General features: G+C 38.9%; 1 protein-coding gene across 1 annotated transcript in view; it reads right to left on the bottom strand.

Annotated features, from left to right (window-relative positions):
- Positions 1-24735, bottom strand: part of UBA6 (ubiquitin like modifier activating enzyme 6) — an 87431-nt gene extending 62696 nt beyond the window's left edge. Inside the window, exons 1-3 of the mRNA XM_027544635.1 lie at positions 24607-24735; positions 19681-19743; positions 26-120 (exon numbers count right to left, since the gene is read on the bottom strand). Of these exons, the coding sequence (XP_027400436.1) occupies positions 26-120; positions 19681-19743; positions 24607-24677 (229 nt within the window). The 5' untranslated portion in view covers positions 24678-24735. The remainder of the gene's footprint in view (positions 1-25; positions 121-19680; positions 19744-24606) is intronic.
- Positions 24736-25007: the final 272 nt, after the last annotated feature.

Consider the following 25007-nt stretch of genomic DNA (forward strand, 5'->3'; position numbering starts at 1 on the left):
AATTATGAACAAAAATATTGCTTACCAATTTCCAAACCAAGACCACCCATACCACTTAAGAAAACATGGGACTTGGCCATCTTCTGCATTGCTGTGTCTCCAAGAACATACCTCTGTCGACTACATGTAAAACACAACAAAAATAAATTATTTCACCAAAGTTGTATATCTTTTCCAGTTATTTGCAAGCTAATACCCTGGTGGCTAGATTCTGCCCACAGACTTTTTTTGGATCACTTGCACAGTACTTAAAATTCCTCAATTAACTGCCAAATATATGACATATTTTGAAAAATTAGATTTGGCACCATAACCCATATTCCCTCATGGCTACGGGGTTGAGTAGGAGCTGCCTGTTCAGTGAGGGAGGACCATGTGCTCTGGACTTGGCAAAGTTCCCATCCTTCTTCTCTCATTTATCACCTCTGTGGCCACTACAAGCATTTGAGTTTGTCACTTTCACTTGAAGCCTTTCACCACGAAAAGGATTTATCAGGCAAAAAATTGTTTCCCTCCTTGGAATTTAGATGACTTAAAGTTGAGCAGTTTTTAAACATTATTTTAAATATAAAAGCTGACAAATTATTTAAAGGACTTTATTAAGTCATCCATCCTAATAGCCACAGGCTAATATCAGAATGCTACTGCTGCTGCTATGTAGTCACTAAGTTGTGTTTGACTCTTTGCAACCCTTTGGACTGTTGCCTTCCAGGCTCCTCTGTCCATGGTATTTTTTAGGCAAGAATACTGGAGTGAGTTGCCATTTCCTTTTCCAGGGGATCTTCCTGACCCAGGGACTGAACCCATCTCGCCGGCATTAGCAAGCAAATTCTTTACCAATGAGCCACCTGGGAAGCCCCTAGAGTCAAAATGGGAATTTCAAAAAATACACGTTGGCAATTAAAAAAATGTCAGATATAGTAATAAAGTCAATAGTAAGAGTTTATTTCAAAGAACACTGATAAACGATGTTATACTAGATTCTGAAGACAGGAGCATGCCAATGGATTCTTACCAGAATCATTCTGAAAGATGAGTTCAGTGTAAGTAAATAATTCCAGAACTCCTTGGGTTTTAAGTATTTCTTTTGGAATTCACACCCACACACACACACACATGCTGGTTTAAGATATGTTCGTTTAATATCTATATTTAGCTACTGATATTCAATATAAATGCCTGAAAAGGGGTCACCTGTCTAGTAGAAAGAAACTTTATAAACACAAGCTATTATTATTATTATTTTCATCCTTATTCCCTACAATGAATGATAAAATCTACTAGACTTTTCTTTTTAAAAGTTTATTTTATTGAAATATAGTTAATTTACAATGTTAGTTTCTGCTATACAGCAAAGTGATTCAGTTATATATTCTTTTCCATTATGCTTTATTACAGGATACTGAATATAGTTCCCTGTGCTCTACAGTATGAACTTGTGGTTTAACCATTCTGTATGTAATAGTTTGCATCTACTAATCCCAAACTTCCAATCCATCCCTTCATCATGGTAATCACAGTCTGTTCTCTATTAGACTTTTTAAATTGATAGTCACCATTTTTGCTTCAGAGATAAAACTGATTCATTTATTTATGAAATACTTGCTGAACATTTACATAGTATATATGGAAAAGATACTATAAAGTCTTACAACCTTTACTTCTGTACCCCTAAACAATATATTTAAGGTTTGTCTGTTTTGGAACTTTACATAAACTGGGTCATTTTGAATACTTCTGAGAGTTATTCATATCAAGGCAACTGTTTATTTTCACTTCATATTGCATTCTTTGTATTATACTATTCTATTGTGATATACCATAATTTAGCAATTCCACAGTTTTGGATGGTTACCAATAAGAAGACTATGAGTACACTTATATATGTCTCATGGTACACATGTAGTAGTTTCTATAGCATATACTGATGAAAGAAAATGCAAAGTTAACTATTAGGTAATACCAGAATAATTTCCAAAGTGGATGTATCAGTTGACATCCTGCTTGGCAGTGTAAAAAAGTCCCCAAATTTTCACATCCTTAGTGTGCTGAAACTCAATATGAAAATTCAATGTGAAACTCAATGTGAAAGTGCTGCACTCAATTTGCCAGCAAATTTGGAAAACTCAGCAGTGGCCACAGGACTGGAAAAGGTCAGTTTTCATTCCAATCCCAAAGAAAGGCAATACCAAAAAATGCTCAAACTACTGCACAATTGCACTCATCTCACACACTAGCAAAGTAACGCTCAAAATTCTCCAATCCAGACTTCAACAGTACATGAACCGTGAACTTCCAGATGTTCAAACTGGATTAGAAAAGGCAGAGGAACCAGAGATCAAATTGCCAACATCCGCTGGATCATGGAAAAAGCAAGAGAGTACCAGAAAAACATCTGTGTTTGCTTTACTGACTATGCCAAAGTCTTTGACTGTGTAGATCACAATAAACTGTGAAAAATTCTTCAATAGATGGGAATACCAGACCACCTGACCTGCCTCCTGAGAAATCGGTATGCAAGTCAAGAAGCAACAGTTAGAACTGGACACGGAACAACAGACTGGTTCCAAACCAAAAAAGGAGTACTTCAAGGCTGTATATTGTCACCCTGTTTATTTTACTTACATGCAGAGTACATCATAAAAAACGCTGGGCTGGATGAAGCACAAGCTGGAATCGAAACTGCTGGGAGAAATATCAATAACCTCAGATATGCAGATAACACCACCCTTATGGCAGAAAGTGAAGAGGAACTAAAAAGCCTCTTGATGAAAGTCAAAGAGGAGAGTGGAAAAAGTTGGCTTAAAACTCAACATTCAGAAAACTAAAATCATGGCATCTGGTCCCATCATTCCATGGCAAATAGATGGGGAAACAGTGAGAGACTACTTTTCTGGGCTGCAAAGTCACTGCAGATGGTGACTGCAGCCATGAAATTAAAAGACACTTGTTTCTTGGAAGAAAGCTATGACCAACACAGACAGCAGATTGAAAAGCAGAGACATTACTTTGCCAACAAAGGTCCATATAATCAAAGATATGGTTTTTCCAGTAGTCATGTAGGGATGTCAGAGTTGGACTATAAAGAAAGCTGAGTGCCAAAGAACTGATGCTTTCGAACTGTGGTGCTGGAGAAGACTCTTAAGTCTCTTGGATAGCAAGGAGATCCAACCAGTCCATCCTAAAGGAAATCAGTCCTGAATATTCATTGGAAGGACTGATGCTGAAGCTGAAACTCCAATACTCTGGCCACCTGCTGTGAAGAACTGACTCATTTGAAAAGACCCTGATTCTGGCAAAGATCGAAGGCAGGAGGCAAAGGGAAGGACAGAGGATTTGATGGTTGGACAGCATCACTGACTCAACGTATATGCGTTGGAGTAAGCTCCGGAAGTTGGTGATGGACAGGGAAGCCTGGAGTGCTGCATTCCATGGGGTCACAAAGAGTCGGACACAACTGAGCAACACAACTGAGCGACTGAACTGAACTGAATGTGCTGAAAAAAGTTAACACAGTAGGCCTGATCTTTACCCTGCTTTGGGGGCTAGCCCCTGGCTGCTGCCTGTGCACTTGGCTTTTGAAATGTTTCCTATACTAATAATTCTACTTCTCTTTTTCCTTGAGTTTCTCGAAATAAAAACTCCTTTAGCTTTAGATATTCTTTTCTAAAGTACACATGTAAAACTTTAAATGATTTTAAAAAGCATACCAAATTTTGATCCATAGTACTTTAAATGATTATTCTTAATTTTTATTATGATTCTTTTTTCGACTTATGGATTCACCTGAAGTGTATTTTTAAATTTCTAACTTTATGAGGAATTTTACAATTATTTTTTGTATTGACTTCTAGCTTAAATACACTGTGAACAGACATCACAATCTACAAAATTTTACACTTTAATATTTGAGAATTTCTTTGGTCAATTTTACAAATGTTCCATTCTTGAAAGGAATGTGTACTCTACAGTTGTTAACATATAACATTCCTTACATGTGCATTAGAGTAATCTTAATAATCATGTTGATGAACTCTATATTTGTTCAGACTTTGTTTGCCTGTTTTCTTGATTACTAAAAGTAACATTTAAAAAATGCCCACTATGATTGCAAATTTGTCTATTCTCCTTATGTGAGAATAACATGCTAACATGTGAGAATAACAGCTAACACTCAGTGTTTATTACACACCACAGTTTTATTTGTATTAACTCATTAATCCTCACAAAATTACAAAAATTCTATTATTATTCCCATTTTTACGGAGAGGAAAACCTAAGCACAGAGAAATTAAGCAACTGATAAATAGTGGAAGCAAGATTCAGCCCAGGCAGTCTGGCCTTAGCATCCATATTCTTAACCACTATGCTACACCGAATGTAGATTAAGAAAGGCAAATCATTCTACAAGTCTTACAGGGAGGGAAAAAAATCAGTTCCTGGCCTAACTCTTCCATAACCCAATTCCCAAGCCCTAAGAACAGCCATCCTCAATTCTTTCAGTTATTTCTTCTAATATTTACCCCTATATTTCTCAATAAACATGTTTGTACTTTATTTCTTGATTTTTCAGTTTTAAGTATTATCTATCAACTTCCAACTAAAAAAGATGGCATGAATTTCAATTTTTGAATACAAATCCAGTCAAATCATTTCCCTGCTTTAAAAACTCTGGTTGGTTTTGTATTTCCCTTATGATAAAGTCGAGACTCCATTTATCACAAAGCTGTTTATAATCTAGTCTCTGCTCAGCTCTCGAGTCTCATTTTTTGTCACTCTACCATCACACTCCATGTTCCAGGTGTACTAAAGGCTTTCAGTTCTCCAAACATGGTATACTCTCTTCGGGTGCTAAGACACTTTTCTGGAATATTCCTCTTTCCCAATATTTTATGCCTGAATAACTCCTTGTCCTCAGGTCTCAAACTGCATGTTACTTTCCCCATGATGCTTTCCCTGATGCCCCTAAGTTTCTTAAGACAGTGTTGGATCATCTTTCTGTGCATCGTAACACTATACATTCAATTTATCATAACAATTATCACAGTGTATTTTCACTATTTATTTGCCTATTTTTCCTAGGAGATTGTAGATTCCTTAAGACAGAGCCTGCCTTATGTGCTACTGTATCCCCAGTGACTAACAGGGCCTGGCACATAATAGACACACAAAACCTATCTGCTAAGTTAATGAAAGAAATGAACTGGCAACAAGAACAACACTTTTATGCTCTACTAAGCAGAGGGCATGAATTCTTTTTTTGTGTTCACAGTCAAAGAACTGCATTAAAAAAATATGTTTTTCACACTTGTCTTCATCAATTATTTTTAAGACTACTTAAGCAAATAATGAATAGCCAAGACATAAACATGGTTACAAATGACCCAGAACATCCAGACAAAGGAAAACAATTAAAATACACGAGCTAAAGTTGTTCAAAGAATCATAAAATCTCAAATTCTCAACAGGTAACTAAATTACCTGCCTTTTCAATGTTTGGCTACCAAGGGGAAGTATACTGAGTAAGTGCCTACTCCATGTTAGTTAATGTCAGGTACTCTGCAGTTGACACTTAAATCCTATGAAGTGGGATTTAAAGAGCTGAGAGTGTAACTTCAAGCCCACCATTGTTATACTAAACCTGACTGTATTAAGCGGACATGCATATATCAATAACTGTATCAGGAAAGAAAGAAATTTCCAAGGCTATTGACTTGACTTTTAGAGAACCCTATTTATTAAAGATTCTCCCTTTTACAAAGGTACTATATCTCCCTATAGTTTTCACCACTAATCCTAATTTTACCTCTTGGGGTCATAGGGAACTTGTCTAATCCCTCTTCAATGTGACAGCCCTCCAAACGTTTGAAGATGGTATTCAGGTTCCAGAGTCTTCTTTCTCTAGGCTAAACATCTCCAGTTCCTTAAACAATTCCAAACATGACATCATTTTGAGTCCCCATCAACACTCTAATCACTTTCTTTTGGATATACTTCAGTTACCTTCAGGCATTCATAGATTTATTAAAATATCTATTTCAAGCCAAGCACTGGCATGGTGTGGGGATCACAACAGCAACATCATCATGAGGTAATGTGAGGATTAAATTAAATAAGATAAAATAAGTAAAATACCTAGCAGGATGCCTGTGACATTATTGGGAGAGAGGAATAATCAAATAATCCACTATTAAGTACTACATACAGAAGCATCAGAAGCTAAGGGAACCTGAAAGAATAGGAAGTGAGTATCTATCAATGGAGGCTATGGCAAGTTTACAAATGAAGTTCATCCAAGTTGAAATCTGAAGACTTGAGTCAAAAATTAATCAAAGAAGGAAAAGCATTCTATGCTAGGAAAAAGAAAAGCATGAAAAAGAATGATAGATAAGAGATACATGGTACATATATAAAACTTCCACTTCTGGCCTTAGTTAAATAAGGGGGAACAGATTTATCCTCTTCCTGCCTTAAAGAACTGAAAAATGGACAATATAAATGAAACAATTCAGACACCGGACAATAGGCAACTCAGGACAATAATCTCAGAGAAGAAAAACAATTGAGGTGAGCTTTATGATTGCCCTAGCCACTGCCCAGAGTTTTCAGAAGGTAGAGCAGGAAGGGAAACTCAAAAAAAGCTTGGTGGTCTTCTTGAACTGAAGAGAACAGGGTGTGAATTCAAGGCTAGAATTTGTGAGCAGATGCACAGAGAGAATGCCGGACAGGCTGTTCTCGATTCTTCAGCCAAGTTAGGGGAGGAAACAACCTCAAGCTAGGGAAAGAACCAGATGAAAAGTCCAACTGAAACAATCACTGTTTAAACAGGGCCAAGACAGTTTGTGTTCCTCTTCAGCCAAATGGAAAACCTTTTAATACAGAGAGCGCTGGATAAAATAGAAAAGAGTATTACATCAGTACTGGGGGGCAAGTAGCCTCAAAATTGAGTCTTCTCTGGTCTTACCTAGCAAAGCTTAAAAGTAAGCCTTGAAAAAAATAAACTTGTTTTCAAGTAATTTAACTGTGTCCTTGAAAAAGCTCAAGAATATTTAAAGGAATTCTAGATAATTCAACACCCAAAAAGGTAAAATTCATAATGTCTAACATACACTAAAAAAAAAAAACTAGATATGCAAAAAAAGCAGGAAATACAACTCTAGATAGAAAAATCAATAGAAGAGACTTAGAAATGACATATGATAGAATGTGTGGACAAAAACTAAAACAGTCAAAAATATAATTCATATGCTCAAGAAGCAGCAAAACTTCCAGAGATGAAAACTATAAAATGTAAGATGAAAAACACTTTGAGTGGAATTAACAACAGATTCAACACTGCAGAAGTGAACCTGAAGACACAGCAACAGACTTTAAAAAATGAAAAACAGAAATGAAACAAAACAAAACTGGAGGATAAAAACCTTCCAAAACCAAAAAAGCTTAAGTGAGCTGTGGGACAACTTCAGTTGGTCTATGTGAAACTGAGGTCCCTTGAAGAACTAAGCAGTTAAAATTTTTCTATGAGCACAACAAACTCACAGACCATGATGCAAACAAAGAACAAAACGTAAAGAGAAAACTACACTAAGGGATATCATAATTGTTTAAAACCAGGGATGAAGAGAAAATATTAAAAATAATCAGAGAAAACAGATCATGCAATTTACAGAGGAAAGGTAAGAATGACAACTGATTTTCTCCCAGGAAGCAGTACAAACTGGATGACAATGGCACATTTTTAAAATATTGAAAGGAAGACACTGTCAACCTAAATTTCTATACTCAGTTTCAAAAAAAGGAAATAAAGACGTCATCAGACATATAACAACTGAAAGAATTCATTGCTGGCAGACTTTCACTATAAGAAATGTCAAAGTAAATCCTCAGGCAGAAGAAAACGATATTAGATGGAAATCTTAATTTACACAAAGGAATAGAGAACATCAGAAATGACAAAACCCTGTTTCCTTTATTTTTAAAATATCTTGTAGAGATAATTGACTGGTTAAGCCAAAAACAGTAATGTATTGTGAGTTTACGCTGCTGCTGCTAAGTTGCTTCAGTCGTGTCCGACTCTGTGCGACCCCATAGACGGCAGCCCACCAGGCTCCCCCGTCCCTGGGATTCTCCAGGCAGGAACACTGGAGTGGTTGCCATCTCCTTCTCCAATTGTGAGTTTATAGCATTATGTAAAAGTAAAATTTTAAGACAATGATAACTCAAATCCTGGAAAAAGAGAAACAGAAGAACACTGGTGTAACTTTCTTATACCATACAGAACGTGATGTTAGATCTGAATACACACTGTAGAGATTTATACTATAAACCATAAAGTAATTACTTTCCATCTAGTCAAAGCTATGATTTTGCAGTAGTCATGTATGGATGTGAGAACTGGACTATACAGAAAGCTAGTTCAGTTCAGTTCAGTCGCTCAGTCATGTCCGAATCTTTGTGACCCCGTGAATCGCAAGCACACTAGGCCTCCCTGTCCATGACCAACTCCAGGAGTTTACGCAAACTCATGTCCATCGAGTCGGTGATGCCAGCCAGCCATCTCATCCTTTAGAGCACCGAAGAATTGATGCTTTTGAACTGAGGCGTTGGAGAAGATTCTTGAGAGTCCCTTGGACTACAAAGAGATCAAACCAGTCAATCCTGAAGAAAATCAGTTCTGAATAATCATTGGAAGGACAGATGCTGAAGCTGAAACTCCAATACTTTGGCCACCTGATGCGAAGAACTGACTCACTGGAAAAGACCCTGATACTGGGAAAGACTGAAGGCAGGAGGAGAAGCAGACGACAGAGGATGAGATGGATGGATGGCATCACTGACTCGATGCACATGAGTTTGATTAGGTTCCTGGAGTTGGTGATGGACAGGGAAGCCTGGCATGCTGTAGTCCATGGGGTCACAGAGTCGGGCACACCTGAGAGACTGAACTGAATCACTAAACAAAGCAAAAGAAAGTACAGCTGACTCTCAAACATAGGTTTGAACTGTGTGGGTCCACTTATATGTGGATTTTTTTTTTTTTCCAAAAAATATATACTCAGCCCCAAAGACATGGATGTTAGTCAAAGTCGCTCAGCTATGTCTGAGTCTGTGACCCCATGGACTATACAGTCCATGGAATTCTCCAGGCTAGAATACTGGAGTGGATAGCTTTTCCCTTCTCCAGGGGATCTTCCCAACCCAGGGATCGAACCCAGGTCTCCCACACTGCAGGCGACCTCTTTACCAGCTGAGTCACAGGGAAGCCCGAGGACATGGACAGCCAACTGTATTCATTATATCATACCACTTGATGCAAAAGGCTTGAGCATTCATATATTTTGGTACACATGGAGGCTCCTGGAATGGATACCCCATGGATACTGAGGGATAAGATGTTACAACTGCAACATGTCAGTAAAGAAGATAAAATATAACTTAAATGCTCAATTATTCAACAAAAAGAGAGAGAGAAAAGGTATACCAGTAACAGACAAATTAGGCAATTAGAAAACAAATAGCAGAAATAGTGTCAATAGAACTTTCTTGGTGGTCCAGTGATTAAGACTCTGCATTTCTGCTGGGGGGGGAAGTTGGGGAACTAAGATCTCCCATGTCACATGTTAAATATACATGGTGCAACCATGCCTCTAAAAGAGTGTCATGCTGAATAAAGAGAAAAACCCAACTATATTCTATCTACAAGGAGGCCCACTTAAATAAACACAAAAAAGGAAAGTAAAAGGGTGGAAAAAGATATCATGATACCAATAATCAAGGGAAAAGCAGACTATTTTAATACCAGACAAACAGATTTCAGAGCAAACAAAACTACCAGGATAAAGAGGCACTTCATAATGATAAAAGGGTCAATACATCAAGGAGACATAACAATTCTAAATGTTTATGCACTAATAACACAGCAACAAACTATGTGATACAAAAACTGGTAGAACTGAAGTATGAAATACACAAATAGGAAATTATGGACAATATCCATCTCTTAACAATTGGTATAAAGAATAGACAGAAAATCAGTAATGTTTCAGAACAGCTGAACAACACTATTAATCAATTTGATCTAATTGACATTGATAGGACAATCCAGTACATCACAAAATACATATTCTTTCCAAATGTACACAGAACATTGACCAAGATAGACCATATTCTCCACTAAAAAAACTTTAAAAAATTTAAGTCACACAAAGTATGTTTCCTGATAACACTGGAATGATTACAGATCAGCAACAGAAAGATCTCTGAAAAAAAATTCCTTAATATCTGGAAACTAAGTAAGACACTTAAGGTCTCAAAAATCAACGATCTCAACTTCTACTTTAAGAAATAAGAAAAAGATCACGAGGTACCATTTCACGCCAGTCAGAATGGCTGCGATCCAAAAGTCTACAAGCAATAAATGCTGGAGAGGGTGTGGAGAAAAGGGAACCCTCTTACACTGTTGGTGGGAATGCAAACTAGTAGAGCCACTGTGGAGAACAGTGTGGAGATTCCTTAAAAAACTGGAAATAGAACTGCCTTATGATCCAGCAATCCCACTGCTGGGCATACACACTGAGGAAACCAGAAGGGGAAGAGACACGTGTACCCCAATGTTCATCGCAGCACTGTTTATAATAGCCAGGACATGGAAGCAACCTAGATGTCCATCAGCAGATGAATGGATAAGAAAGCTGTAGTACATATATACAATGGAGTATTACTCAGCCATTAAAAAGAATACATCTGAATCAGTTCTAATGAGGTGGATGAAACTGGAGCCTATTATACAGAGTGAAGTAAGCCAGAAAGAAAAACACCAATACAGTATACTAACACATATATATGGAATTTAGAAAGATGGTAACAATAAACCTGTATACGAGACAGCAAAAGAGACACTGATATATAGAACAGTCTTTTGGACTCTGTGGGAGAGGGAGAGGATGGGATGATTTGGGAGAATGGCATTGAAATATGTATAATATCAGATATGAAACGAGTCACCAGTCCAGGTTTGATGCACGATACTGGATGCTTGGGGCTGGTGCACTGGGACGACCCCGAGGGATGGTATGGGGAGGGAAGAGGGAGGAGGGTTCAGGATGCGGAACACATGTATACCTGTGGCAGATTCATTTCGATATTTGGCAAAACCAATACAATATTGTAAAGTTTAAAAATAAAATAAAATTTAAAAAAATAGAAAAAAAAAAGAAATAAGAAAAAGATCAAATTAAACTAAAAATAAGGAGGGAAAAAACCCTTTAAAGCACAGAAATTACTGAAATACAAAATAAAAAATATTTAAAAAATCAATTTAACTGCTGGTTCTTTGAGAAGAAAATATTTAAAAAAACAACAAACCTCTAGTCAGAATGATCAGGAAAAAAAAAGAAGACAGAATTATCTTCTCTTACCGTTATCTGATAATTATCCTGATAATTACCATTATCAGGAATGAGCAGGGAATATTGTTCAGATTCTACAGACACTAAAAAAGGATATTCAAGGAATATTACAAACAACTTCAAGCCACTAAATTCAACCAATGAGACAAATGAACATACTCTTTGAAAGACCCAAACTATTAAAGCTCACTCAAGAAGAAACATATCATCTGAATATCCCAGTATCTATTAGCTATTTAATATGTATTAATAGTTTAAAACTTTCCCACAAAGAAAACTCCAAAGACAGCTTCCCTATGAATTCTACCAAAAATATGAGAAAAAATAATACTGACTCTACACAAGCTTTCTAGAATCTGAAGAAAAAATAATTCTCAGCTTATTCTGTGAGGTCAGAGTCACTCTAATACCAAAACCAGGCAAAATCATTCAGCTTAAAAAATACTCAAACCAATATCCCTCATGTAACATAAGACGCAAAAATTCTTAATAGAATTTCTGTAACAATACATCATGTGAGTTTAATTCCAGAAACAGAATGCAAGGGTGGTATAATACTCTAAAAGACATCACTGTGATTCATAAAATCAAAAGACTACAGTGGAAAAGCCATATAATCACTTTCATGAATACAGAAAAAGTATTTGACAATTACAATACCCCATTTCTGATTTAAAAAAACAACAAAACTCTAAGCAAACTAGTGACAGAAGGGCACTTCCTCAACCTAATAAAGGGTAACTATGAAAAACCTATAGCTAACATTACACTCTGCTATGGAGAGATGAATGTTTTCCATCAAAGATCGTCAGGAAGGAAGAGAGGTTGCCTGTCTTTATCTCCTCAACTCTACCCTGTATTGGAGGTTCTAGCCACAGTAATAAAGACAAAGAAACAAAAGGCACTCAGATTGAAAAGGAGGACGGAAAATGTCTTACTTTCAAACAACACAACTGACTAGAAAATTCAATGGAATTTACAAAAAATTTTACTAGAACTAATAAGAGAAAGATGCACAGAGTCAAAGCTATGGTTTTTCCAATAGTCAGGTACGGATGTGAGAGCTGGACCATAAAGAAGGCTGAACACCGAAGAAGTGATGTTTTAGAGTTGTGCTGGAGAAGACTCTTGAGAGTCCCTTGGACTGCAATGAGATTAAAGTAGCCAATCTTAAAGGAAATCAACCCTGAATATTCATTGGAAAGGCTGTTGCTGAAGCTCCAATACTTGGCCACCTGATGCAAAGAACTGACTCCTTGGAAAAGACCCTGATGCTGGGAATGATTGAAGGCAAAAGGAGAAGGGGATGGTAGAGGATGAGACATATCATCACTGACTCAATGGATATGAATTTGAGCAAACTCTGGGAGAGAGTGAAGGACAAGGGTGCCTGCTGTGCTACAGTCCACGGGTTCAAAATGAGTCGGACACAACTTTAATGTGGTATGTCTGTCAATATTGCTGTACTCTCTTTAGTAATGTTATATAGTTACCAGTGTAAAGATCTTGCATGCTGCTAAGTCACTTCAGTCGTGTTCCACTCTGTGCGACCCCATAGATGGCAGCCCACCAGGCTCCCCCATCCCTGGGATTCTCCAGGCAGTAACACTGGAGTGGGTTGCCATTTCCTTCTCCAATGCATGAAAGTGAAAAGTGAAAGTGAAGTCACTCAGTCGTGTCCGACCCTTAGCAACCCCATGGACTGCAGCCTTCCATGCTCCTCCGTCCATGGGATTTTCCAGGCAAGAGTACTGGAGTGGGGTGCCATTAAACTTTTGTCAAATTTTTGTATTTTTTATATTATTGTAAATAGTAATTTTTAAGTTTCAGTTTCCAGTTACTCATTACTCTTAAATTGGAGAACAAATGATTTTTGCATATTAACTTATCTTACAATCTTACTAATCTAACTGACAGCTATTGTTCACTCTGAGTTGTGTCCGAAACAACTGCATAACCTTATTAAATAGAGTACAGCAATATTGACAGACATACCATATTAAAGGTTCCTAAAGTTCAATAGTTAAAACATCAGTATTCCCAAAATTGTATATAAATTCTCATGACAGCCTTATTTGTAATAGCCAAAACCTGGAAACAACCCAAAGGCCCATCAACAATTATTAAGTGATTAAATAAATTGTGAAAGTGAAAGTTGCTGAGTCTGACTCTTTATGACCCCATGGACTATACAGTCCATGGAATTCTCCAAGCCAGAATACTGGAGTGGGTAGCCATTCCCTTCTCCAGGGGATCTTCCCAACCCAGGGATCGAACCCAGGTCTCCCACATTGCAGGTGGATTTTTTACCAGCTGAGCCACCAGTGAAGCCTAGATTTGTACAATTACAAATACTGTACAATTTTGTAAGCCTATATTTGTACAACTGCAAAAATTATAGGGAAGCCAATAAACTGTAGTATAGCCATAAAATAGAAAACTCAGCAATAAAAAAGAACAAATTACTGATACAAAATCATATATGAATCTCAAACTCATTACACTGAGTGAAAGAAGCCAAACTTCCCAAAGGTGTTGTACATACTGTATGATTCCATATATACAAAATTCTAGAAAATGAAAACTATTCTACAGTACAAAAAGCAGATGAGTGGTTGCCTGGGGAAAATGACAGCTGGAGTGAGAAGAAAGGTAGAAATTACCAACGGGCGCAGAGAAAATGTTTAGTTGTGATTGATATTATCTAAATTGTGGAGATGATTTCATGAGTATATACACATGTCAAAACATATCAATTTGTACACTTTAAATATGCTTGATCTACTTTATACTAATTTATATCTCAGTGAAACTGTGGGAAAATATGTATTTATGATGGGAGATACTCTTTCATGGGTCTTTCAACTCCAAGATGTCTCTCTAGATATGCCTAGAAGGCAATGTCTTAACTGCTCTTTACTTGGCCTTTTCTCAAGGTTGTATTTAACTCTGAGATATGAAGTAGGACTTGGGAGTAAGGAGAACCAATATTAGGATGATGCCCATGCTCTTTGCTGTATCATTAGGAGCGAAACACTTTGTCTCTGACCCAGATGTTCCACATTTTCTGTTAGCATCCACTAAATAATAGGCTAGCTTTTAGCTTTTAAGTGGGGCAAAATCAAATCCTAGATTTTGACAATATTAATATAAATTTTGGCAAAGATAAACAATAGGATGTCAGAGGGTAAAGGGGTGAGAAGTGACATGGAAGCTAAAAACAAAGACAGGACCATAACTCATGGCATATTAGAAGTTATTGAACTCATAGGTACCATTCTTCATGATGAATTTTTTTCATCATGTGCACATTTTCTCATTAAATATGTTGAATAAGTGAGTGGATGAAAAAAAATTAATAAATGAAAGAAACGATGACACTTAAAAGGTTGCTGCTGCTGCTGCTGCTAAGTCGCTTCAGTCGTGTCCAACTCTGTGCGACCCCATAGACGGCAGCCCACCAGGCTCCCCCGTCCCTGGGATTCTCCAGGCATGAACACTGGAGTGGGTTGCCATCTCCTTCTCCAATGCATGAAAGTGAAAAGTGAAAGTGAAATCGCTCAGTTGTGTCGGACTCCTAGCGACCCCATGGACTGAAGCCTACCAGGCTCCTCCATCCATGGGATTTTCCAGGCAAGAGTACTGGAGTGGGGTGCCATTGCCTTCTCCGCTTAAAAGGTTAAGTAACCTAATATCATACACTCACAAACAATGGAGAATGATTCAAATTCAGATCTAACACCAAAGTTCAAACTCTTGCCACTGCTACACTATATCCAAAGAGGGCTTAAATGTATATTATACTATTTGGCTGGAGAAGGAAATGGCACCCAGGATTTTAAACTGAGAAGCCATGGACTGTGAGATAAGTGCCAAAAATACAACTTTGAACAACTTATGAAAGATGGATTAGAAACAAGAATAGTTCTAAAGAGATCACGTATGAGAAAATTACAATAGTTCAATTGAGAAATTCCAAAGCAGGGAGAGAAAATGAAAAAAAAAATGGAATTAAGAGTTGCTTAAAAGGAACTGAAAGGATTTAAAGAATTGAATTTGGAAGATGATAAATAAGGAAAGATCTAGGATGACACCAAGGTTTCTAGCTTAGGTTACTGAATAGGTCTGGCACACCATTTAATTAAGCTTGGGAATGGGAAGAGAGAAGGAAAAGCTTTCCAGTGGTGTTGAGATACTTCATGCTGAAAAATTATATTAATAGTTTTTTCATGAAATCTTTAAGGCTAAGATATTATTCTTAAGAGGTATTATTCTTCTCATTTACACATGAGAAGTATGAGAAGTATAAAGATTAAATAACTAGTTTTGGTTCATATAAATGTCAGGATTGGATGTGAACATTCTCTTCTAAAGTCAAAGACCTTATTCACTTCTCTCTACAAAGTGTTTCTCAAAAAGTAGATATTATAACACAACACTGAAAATCAACTATATGTCAAATTTTTTTTTTAAACAAGCTATCTGCTGAACATCTGCCTGGTTTACATTTAAACCATCTTGTATGCATTTTAAAAAGAAGGTACTGAGCTTGGAAGAAGAAAGCTGAAGAAAGAGACTTAAGCATCACTGCTGCTAAGCTGCTGCTGCTAAGTCACTTCAGTCGTGTCTGACTCTGTGCGATCCCATAGACGGCAGCCCACCAGGCTCCCCCGTCCCTAGAATTCTTCAGGCAAGAACACTGGAGTGGGTTGCCATCTCCTTCTCCAATGCAGGAAAGTGAAAAGCGAAAGTGAAGTCGCCCAGTCACGTCCGACTCTTAGGGACCCCACGGACTACAGCCTACCAGGCTCCTCCGTCCATGGGATTTTCCAGGCAAGAGTACTGGAGTGGGGTGCCATTGCCTCATCACTAGCTTAGAGAAATAGCTAAAATCGTGGAAATGGACATGAACCAAAGAATAAACTGAGATAAAAATCCTAAAGTTGGAACCTGGCTTTACATAAGAGAAGTCTGAGAAATCTAGGAATACAAGCAAATTCAAGAAAACTGTTATCTCAAAAGCCAGAAGAACTTCCTCTAGTATTCCACTAGAATATGCACAGTATTGATACTACTATGATTGTACTAATCCAGAACCTAAGAATGCCCTGATGCTGCTCTTATATTCATTCACCCCTTCTTCATATAGTGACCTCTCCATAGGAACCTATATACAAGAAACATTAAGAAAAAAAGAGAGAGACAGCAAAGTACAGCAAAGTAATAATTTTATCATTATCTGAATTAGTTTTAATTTCCTCCAATGGTGTCCCCTGGTGTGGGATGGTAAAGAATCTGCCTGCAATGTGGAAGACCTGGCCCTGGGTCAGGAAGATACCCTGAAGAAGGGAATGGCAACTCAGTCCAGTGTTCTTACCTGGAGAACGTGGACAGAGGAGCCTGGCAGGCTAGTCCATGGTATCAGAGAGTCGGAATGACTGAGTGAATAACACATATATAGATACCTCCAATGGAGCATCTTTTGGTAAAAGCAAAGTTAGAAAACCAAGTCTTGAGTACTAAATTGGGACTCATTCATTGTTTTTAGATAAATCACTGGATTAGCAGGCTCAGGCATATCTTTGGAGAAAAAGAAATGGGCAAATCTATAGAACTGGCCAAGTCTGCCTAACTTACCTGACAATGCACGGTAATAAAGATGCAAAACTAAATAGAGACGTGGCTCTGAATGCTGTCAGAAGTGCTCCTCCAGCCCCCCAAAAACCTTTAGATTCTGAGAATAATTGCAGGTTTAGTTGATCAGAAACTATGAGGTGATTTAAGATTGAGTAAAAAGAAAAAAGTGAAATATATTTAGCAAGACACTTTGTTAAAGTAGGTATTGAAAATGCCCTAAAAATATTTTCTACTTAAATATATATATTGGATTGGGCAAAAGGTTCCTTCTATTTTTAAGTAAAAATAAAAGATATACTTTTCATTTTCACGTAAAGACTGAGGAACTTTATTGAACAATGTATTCACCGTTTTGTTCCACTACCTTCTGCCATTTTTCAGGCAACTTCATAATTCTATGTTCCCAAAACTTTTTATCTTTTTGAGCAAAGAACTGTTCCAGGTGTCTTTTACAGTCTCCAGGGAACAGTACTTGTTGGAGATGTTTCATTTTCCAGAAGGACCTTATAATAGAGGACTCCCTTCTAACCCCAGGGCTTCCCTGGTGGCTCAGACAGTGAAGAATCTGCCCGCAATGCAGGAGACCCAGGTTTGATCCCTGTGTTGGGAAGATCCCCTGGAGAAGGGCATGGCTACACACCCCAGTATTCTTGCCTGGGAAATCCCTGGGAAGTCCCATGGACAGAGGAGCCTGGTGGGCTACAGTCCATGGGGTCACAGAATCAGACACAACTGAGTGACTAGCACTTTCACTTTCCAACACTATCACATACACATCACCTTCTCTGGATGAAGAATGGCCTTTGGTGTGGTTGGTGGTAGTTCATTTTGCTTGCCCCATAATCTCTTTCATTCCATATTACTGTACAGTATCTACTTTTCGCCACTCATCACAATTTGTTTTAAAAATAGAAAGTTTTCATTACAGATTTGCATGCAGAAATGTAATCAAGAAGGTTTTTTTTCCCCCCTTAACTTACATGGAACGCAAACATCAATGCAATTAACATAACCAAGCTGGTACAAATGATTTTTAACACTTGATTTGGATATTTTGAGTATGTCACCTATCTCCTGTGTGATAGAATGTTGATTGTTCTCAATTAATGTCTTGATTTGACTGCTTTCAACTTCATCTGGTCTACCAGACTGTGGAACATCATCCAACAAGAAATCTCCAGCACGAAGCTTCGCAAATCACTTGTGACATGTTCAATCAGTCACAGCACCTTCTGCATACACTGTACCAAATCTTTTTTTTTTTTTTGCATTTCAGTTGCATTTTTACCTTTCTTGAACTAATACAGCATAATACACCAAAAATGCTTTCTTTCTTCCATCTTCAATAATACTGAAATGACCATATAAAAATCTACCAATTTTAATAAGTTTTTTCAAAACACACACTGACACAACAGCTGTCATAATACCACCTAATAAAACTGTTTTGAATGAACTAAAAGACAACTAAGCACTACTAGAGCCTCCTTACAAAAAAAAAAGAACGAACCTTTTGGCCAACCCAATATAATTATAGCTAGGATATCATATGGTAAAACAGTTTTCACATAAGCAAAATCAAGTTAGTCTTTTTCTTCCAAGGGTCTAGGACAAAATAGGACTTGAAATCAACATATCAGCTCCTCCTAAGCTGCTTAAAACTGACTCTGCATCCCACATAAAATAATATAAAAAGAAATCCAAAATACATAAAAAGCCTATTGTTCCAAATTCTACCTACATAAAATCTTTTTTTCATGATTACATATACAGAAAAATCTAAAAACTTTTAAATGGTGATTATACTATCTTCCATGCAAACATCTCAAAGTATTTAAGAAATTTACTAGAAATGACAGCAATTTATGTGTTTTTAAGTGAAGTGAAGTTGCTCAGTCATGTCGTTTACAACTCTTTGCAACCCCATGGACTGTAGCCTACCAGGCTCCACCATCCATGGAATTTTCCAGGCAAGAGTACTGGAGTAGGTTGCCATTTCCTTCTTCAGGGGATCTTCCTGACTCAGGGATCTAACCCAGGTCTCCCACATTACAGGCAGACGCTTAACCGTCTGAGCCACCAGGGAAGCCTTATGTGTTTTTAAGTTCTCTTTAATTTTGAAAAAAGTATCCTGATTTCATGAAAAAAATATGGTAAAAAAAAGTCCCACTAAATTCCATTCAAACCACCGCTCTTCAATCACTTCTCCACTGTCTATGCAGTGCAAACATGGATTGTTGTTAATGAGCTTACACTGAAGTAAACATATTCTCTAGATGCTGCTGTATCACTAACTAAAGTGAAATGAATTGTCTTTCATGAGACTCACTCCTGCAATATCAGGAAATTAAATATGTACTCCTGTCCAGAAATAAGAGGTATATTTGGTAGTGGATAGCAAAATCATTCTTAGTCACACCAATTAAACCTAAAGCAACCAAGATTTAAATATTATTCAAGCTTTCAGACTATAGTAAAAGAAAGAAAGAAACTGTAATTTTTACTTGAGCAGAACTCTTACAACACATTTTACAAAATTCTGCAAAGGCCTAATGGTGTCTTCGAACAGACTACCTATACTCCATTACGGGAGAAGAACTATTGGAAAAAACATTTGCTTCCATAAGGTTCTTACCTGTATAATGCATCATCAATCTCCACAGATTCTGTTGGCATGATGGAGAAATTTGTATTTGCACTGAAAAAAGAAAACAAAAGAGCAAGTATAGCTATTTAATATTCATATTTTGTAATGTAAAATATGTGAAATCAGATTCACCAGGTACTAAAAGAGATCTTACAAACCAGACATATATTTTATTATTTACCAGTTTATTTCAATTGTAAAAATAGGTCAAAATTAAATTCATTCACTGCTTGCTGTGTGTGTAAATTAGAGCCCATAGTTGTTTTATTCTCAGGTGTTATCATTGCTGTAATTGCTATAAATATCATTGCTATAATATATATTCTGATGGATTTATATTTTAGCAATACTGAGTGGCCCATAAACCTTCTATAATATACATACCCAGAATTTAACATATAATTATGATATCTAGGGCTTCCCTGGTAGCTCAGCTGATAAAGAATCTACCTGCAATGCAGGAGACCCCAGCTTGATTCCTGGGTCAGGAACATCCCCTGGGGACGGGATGGGCTACCCACTCCAGTATTCTTGGGCTTCTCTGGTGGCTCAGATGGTAAAGAATCCTCCAGCAATGAGGGAGACCTGGGTTCGATCCCTGGTTGGGAAGACACCCTGGAGAAGGGAACAGCCACCCATTCCAGCAGTCAAATAAGACAAAATAATAATAGTTTAGCCATAAGACAAAGTCAAGGACTTTAGTTGTCTTGCAGATGCTAACATCCCTACCAAGCGGAAGAAGTTAACTGACCAGCAGCAGGTAGACCTCAGATTAGTTGGAACCAGAAGGGTGATGACCAAGGTTCCAAAAACATTACCCTGTTATCTCACCATCAAGCAATCAGAGAACTGAGCATGGATCACATACCCTATGACCCTCTCCCTCAGACTGTCTTTAAAAACCCTTCCCTGAAAGCCAATGGGGCAGTTTTTGTCTTTGGAGCATGAGCTGCCAGTGTTCTTTGCTAAATCCTGCAATAAACTGTACTTTCTTCACTACAACCTGGTGTCAGTAGATTGGCTTTGCTGCACATTCAGTGAGTGGACCCAAGTTTGGTAACACAATCAACTAAATGGTCTCGTTCTGCTCAGGCGGCTCACTGCTGTATTTTTTTCAAATCACATATCCTTAACTATTTATTATCTGCCTTCCCCTATAGAAAGGGGAAGGCAGATGTGCTCCATTAGGAATTTACTACCATATTTCAAATCTCTAAAACAGTACCTGGCATTTAATAACAAGAACAAACATTGTGTCACACAGTTTTAAGTGTTTACCTCAAACTACCGCACAATTGCACTCATCTCACACGCTAGTAAAGTAATGCTCAAAATTCTACAAGCCAGGCTTCAGCAATATGTGGACCGTGAACTTCCAGATGTTCAAGCCGGTTTTAGAAAAGGCAGAGGAACCAGAGATAAAATTGCTAACATCTGCTGGATCATCGAAAAAGCAAGAGAGTTCTAGAAAACATCTATTTCTGCTTTATTGACTATGCCAAAGCCTTTGACTGTGTGGACAATAAACTGTGGAAAATTCTGAAAGAGATGGGAATACCAGACCACCTGACCTGCCTCTTGAGAAACCTATATGCAGGTCAGGAAGCAACAGTTAGAACTGGACATGCAACAACAGACTGGTTCCAAATAGGAAAAGGAGTACGTCAAGGCTGTATATTGTCACCCTGCTTATTTAACTTCTATGCAGAGTACATCATGAGAAACGCTGGGCTGGAAGAAGCACAAGCTGGAATCAAGATTGCCAGGAGAAATATCAATAACCTCAGATATGCAGATGACTCCACCCTTATGGCAAAGTGAAGAGGAACTAAAAAGCCTCTTGATGAAAGTGAAAGAGGAGAGTGAAAAAGTTGGCTTAAAGCTCAACATTCAGAAAACGAAGATCATGGCATCCGGTCCCATCACTTTATGGGAAATAGATGGGGAAACAGTGCAAACAGTGTCAGACTTTATTTTTGGGGGCTCCAAAATCACTGCAGATGGTGTCTGCAGCCATGAAATTAAAAGACGCTTCCTCCTTGGAAGTTATGACCAACCTAGACAGCATATTCAAAAGCAGAGACATTACTTTGCCAACAAAGGTCCGTCTAGTCAAGGCTATGGTTTTTCCAGTGGTCATATATGGATGTGAGAGTTGGACTGTGAAGAAAGCTGAGCACTGAAGAATTGATGCTTTTGAACTGTGGTGTTGGAGAAGACTCTTGAGAGTCCCTTGGACTGCAAGATCCAACCAGTCCATTCTAAAGGAGATCAGCCCTGGGTGTTCTTTGGAAGGAATGATGCTAAAGCTGAAACTCCAGTACTTTGGCCACCTCATGCGAAGAGTTGACTCATTGGAAAAGACTCGGATGCTGGGAGGGATTGGGGGCAGGAGGAGAAGGGAATGACAGAGGATGAGATGGCTAGATGGCATCACTGACTCAATGGACGTGAGTTTGAGTGAACTCCGGGAGATGGTGATGGACAGGGAGGCCTGGCGTGCTGTGATGCACGGGGTCGCAGAGTCAGACACGACTGAGCAACTGAACTGAACTGAACTCAGTTAACCCTTTCAACAACTTTAGGAGATAGACACTATTACTATATCCATTGAACAGAGGAAAAAACCTGAGATTGACAGAGATTAACCTAAATAACCTGCCCAAGGTCACGGAGCAGGTAAATGGCAAGCCCTGCAACTAATCAGTCTAGGTTCCTACAACCACACTATATTGTCTACTACCTCTCACAGTGGGGGATTCCAAGGTGGCTCAGTGGTAAAGAATCCACCTGCCAATTAAGGAGACACAGGTTCCATCCCTGGGTCTGGAAGATCTCCCGGAGTAGGAAATGGCAACCCACTACAGTATTCTTGCCTGGACATTTCCATGGACTGGCAGGCTACAGTCCATGGGTTCAGGTGGAGACGACTGAACACGCACACACACACACACACACACACACACACACACACCTCTCATAGAAGGCATGAAGAAGCACTAAAAAAAATCTGTTAAATGAATTTTAAAAATTAAAAAACTGTGATGTTGGAAAAGTCTTTTGGGGAGTCTCTTGGATTGCAAAGAGATCAAACCAGTCAATCCAAAGGAAATCAACCCTGAATATTCATTGGAAGGACTGATGCTGAAGCTAAAGCTCCAATACTTTGGCCACCTGATGTGAAGAGCCAACTCATTAGAAAAGACCTTGATGCTGGGAAAGATTGAAGGCAGGAGTAAAAGGGGACGACAGAGGATGAGATGGTTGGATGGCATCACCGACTCAATGGTCATTAGTTTGAGCAAGCTCCAGGAGCTGGTGATGGATAGGAAAGCCTGGCATGCTGCAGTCCATGGGGTCGCAAAGAGTCGGACATGACTGAGCAACTGAACTGAACTGAACCATACTGGTGTGACAAGATCAGAGTGATATATCAATTACTGCAGCTCATTTCAATTTTTTCACAGTGTGGCACAGAAAGAAAAATGATAATTGGGAAACACAGATGGTTCATGGGCAGAGGGAACCACCAGGACAATTTGAGCCTGAGCTAAAATCAATACCATCTTGGCAAAAGTGTAATTCATTCTAGGTTTTGGGAAGCTCTATATATCAGTTTCAGGATTCTAAAAACAACGTGATAACACAAAATTCAATTTCAGGATCCAATTTTATAGGCCTGGTATATTGATATATAGGCAAAGAATTTGAAAACATATGGTCGAAAATGTTATTATTTCTCTTATCATTGTGATATCACCTTCCAGCTAACTAATAAAAACACATACACAATATTCCCTGGCACTCCAACAAAATACAAAACTCAAGAAAAAGTCTTCTTACAACTTTCTTACTGTTAGTACACTTTCTCTAGCTGTCTTCCTTGCATGGTGAGCAACAGTCTAAGATGGTAAAGCTCTTAAGTAAAAATCAGAAAAGCTACATTCTAACCAGTTCTGTCTCTTAGTGATTATGACTGACATCCACTTTTCAGAAAGTGCTGCCTTACTGGAATCTTTCAAATATTCTTCTTCTGATAAGGTCTTAAATGGCAAACGAAAATGCTTTAAATAAGAGGAGGTTTTATTTGTATTACATAATATCCCCCACGTAAGTCTGGCAGTGCTGGCAATGGCAGGCAATACCATGGTATCAAAGCATCCTTTCGGTCTAAGGCTGGTGAAAAAGCCATAGGCTTGTGAATATTCATATTAGCTCAAAATCAAATATCCACCACTTCTGTCTTCGGCACATCATATTCTGGTAGTGGGCAGAATGTAACTATCCGCTTTATTAATTATGAAATGACAAATAGGAACTACATAAATGTTTCCACTCTATTTCTGCAGGAACACCAACTGCGAAATAAGAATGGGTAACTCGTGGTTTTCTTCCCTGCGTTTTTCTTTCTTTTTTCTCTCTTGTTTTAAAGGGCAATCAACAGGCCTCAGGGTGTTCTGACTACTACTGATTCATTATTACCGAGTTCCCTCTGGTAATAGTTTTCAAAGGAGAATCTCAGCGGAGGATCGTGCACCATGGAGCTCGGCTTTCACTTTATCGAAAGGAAGGAAGGTGTACGGCACCGGGGCAGGGAAGCTCGCACCGAAAGCCCCTCCCTCCCTCCTACGTCCGGTGACTGGAAGGAAGAAGGATGGCAGACCCCAACCAGAACTGAGAAAGCGATGAAAGGGGCAACGAGTGGATTTCCTCCTCAGCAAAGCCGGGAGTCGCAGAGGCCGGAGCCCGCGCCGCCACACCTACCCCGCGCGCTACCCTCGCCGCCCAAGGCCGGCTCTGCCCTGCCCCGCGGCCTCTCGCGCGCTCCCTGCCCGTCCGAGTGGGAGATGCAGAAAGTCGGACCCCGGGTTCTGCCCGCCACGCCTCACTTCGCGCCCACATTCGTTCTCTCACCGGCTGGTTCTCCAGGAGGAGCAAGATGCCTCTTCCCCGGGACGTGCTGCCACCGGCAGGGATCCCTCCATCGCCTCCAGAGACGCAGCCTCAGCGGACCACTGGGAGGCAGGGAAGAGGGCGGGACGCGAGGTCAAGGGGCGGGCAATGACGTCACAGGAGGGGGCCGGCCTCAGAAGCCAGCAGCCAGGCGGCGCCTTCCCGTCAACCCTAGGGGCATCCTGGCTTCCGGTTTGGGTGTGGTCCGGGGGAGGGCTTTGCCGCAGGTAGTTGAAGCGCGCAGCTGGGTGGGTGTGTGTCTCTCTGTCTGTGTTGGGGGGCGGGGTGGTGGTGGGAACGGGGAGTGTGTGTGTGTGTGTGTGTGTCTGTCTGTCTGTCTGTCTGTCTGTCTGTCTATCTGT

Source organism: Bos indicus x Bos taurus, chromosome 6 (genome assembly GCF_003369695.1).
Source record: "Bos indicus x Bos taurus breed Angus x Brahman F1 hybrid chromosome 6, Bos_hybrid_MaternalHap_v2.0, whole genome shotgun sequence".
Classification (NCBI taxonomy): domain Eukaryota; kingdom Metazoa; phylum Chordata; class Mammalia; order Artiodactyla; family Bovidae; genus Bos; species Bos indicus x Bos taurus.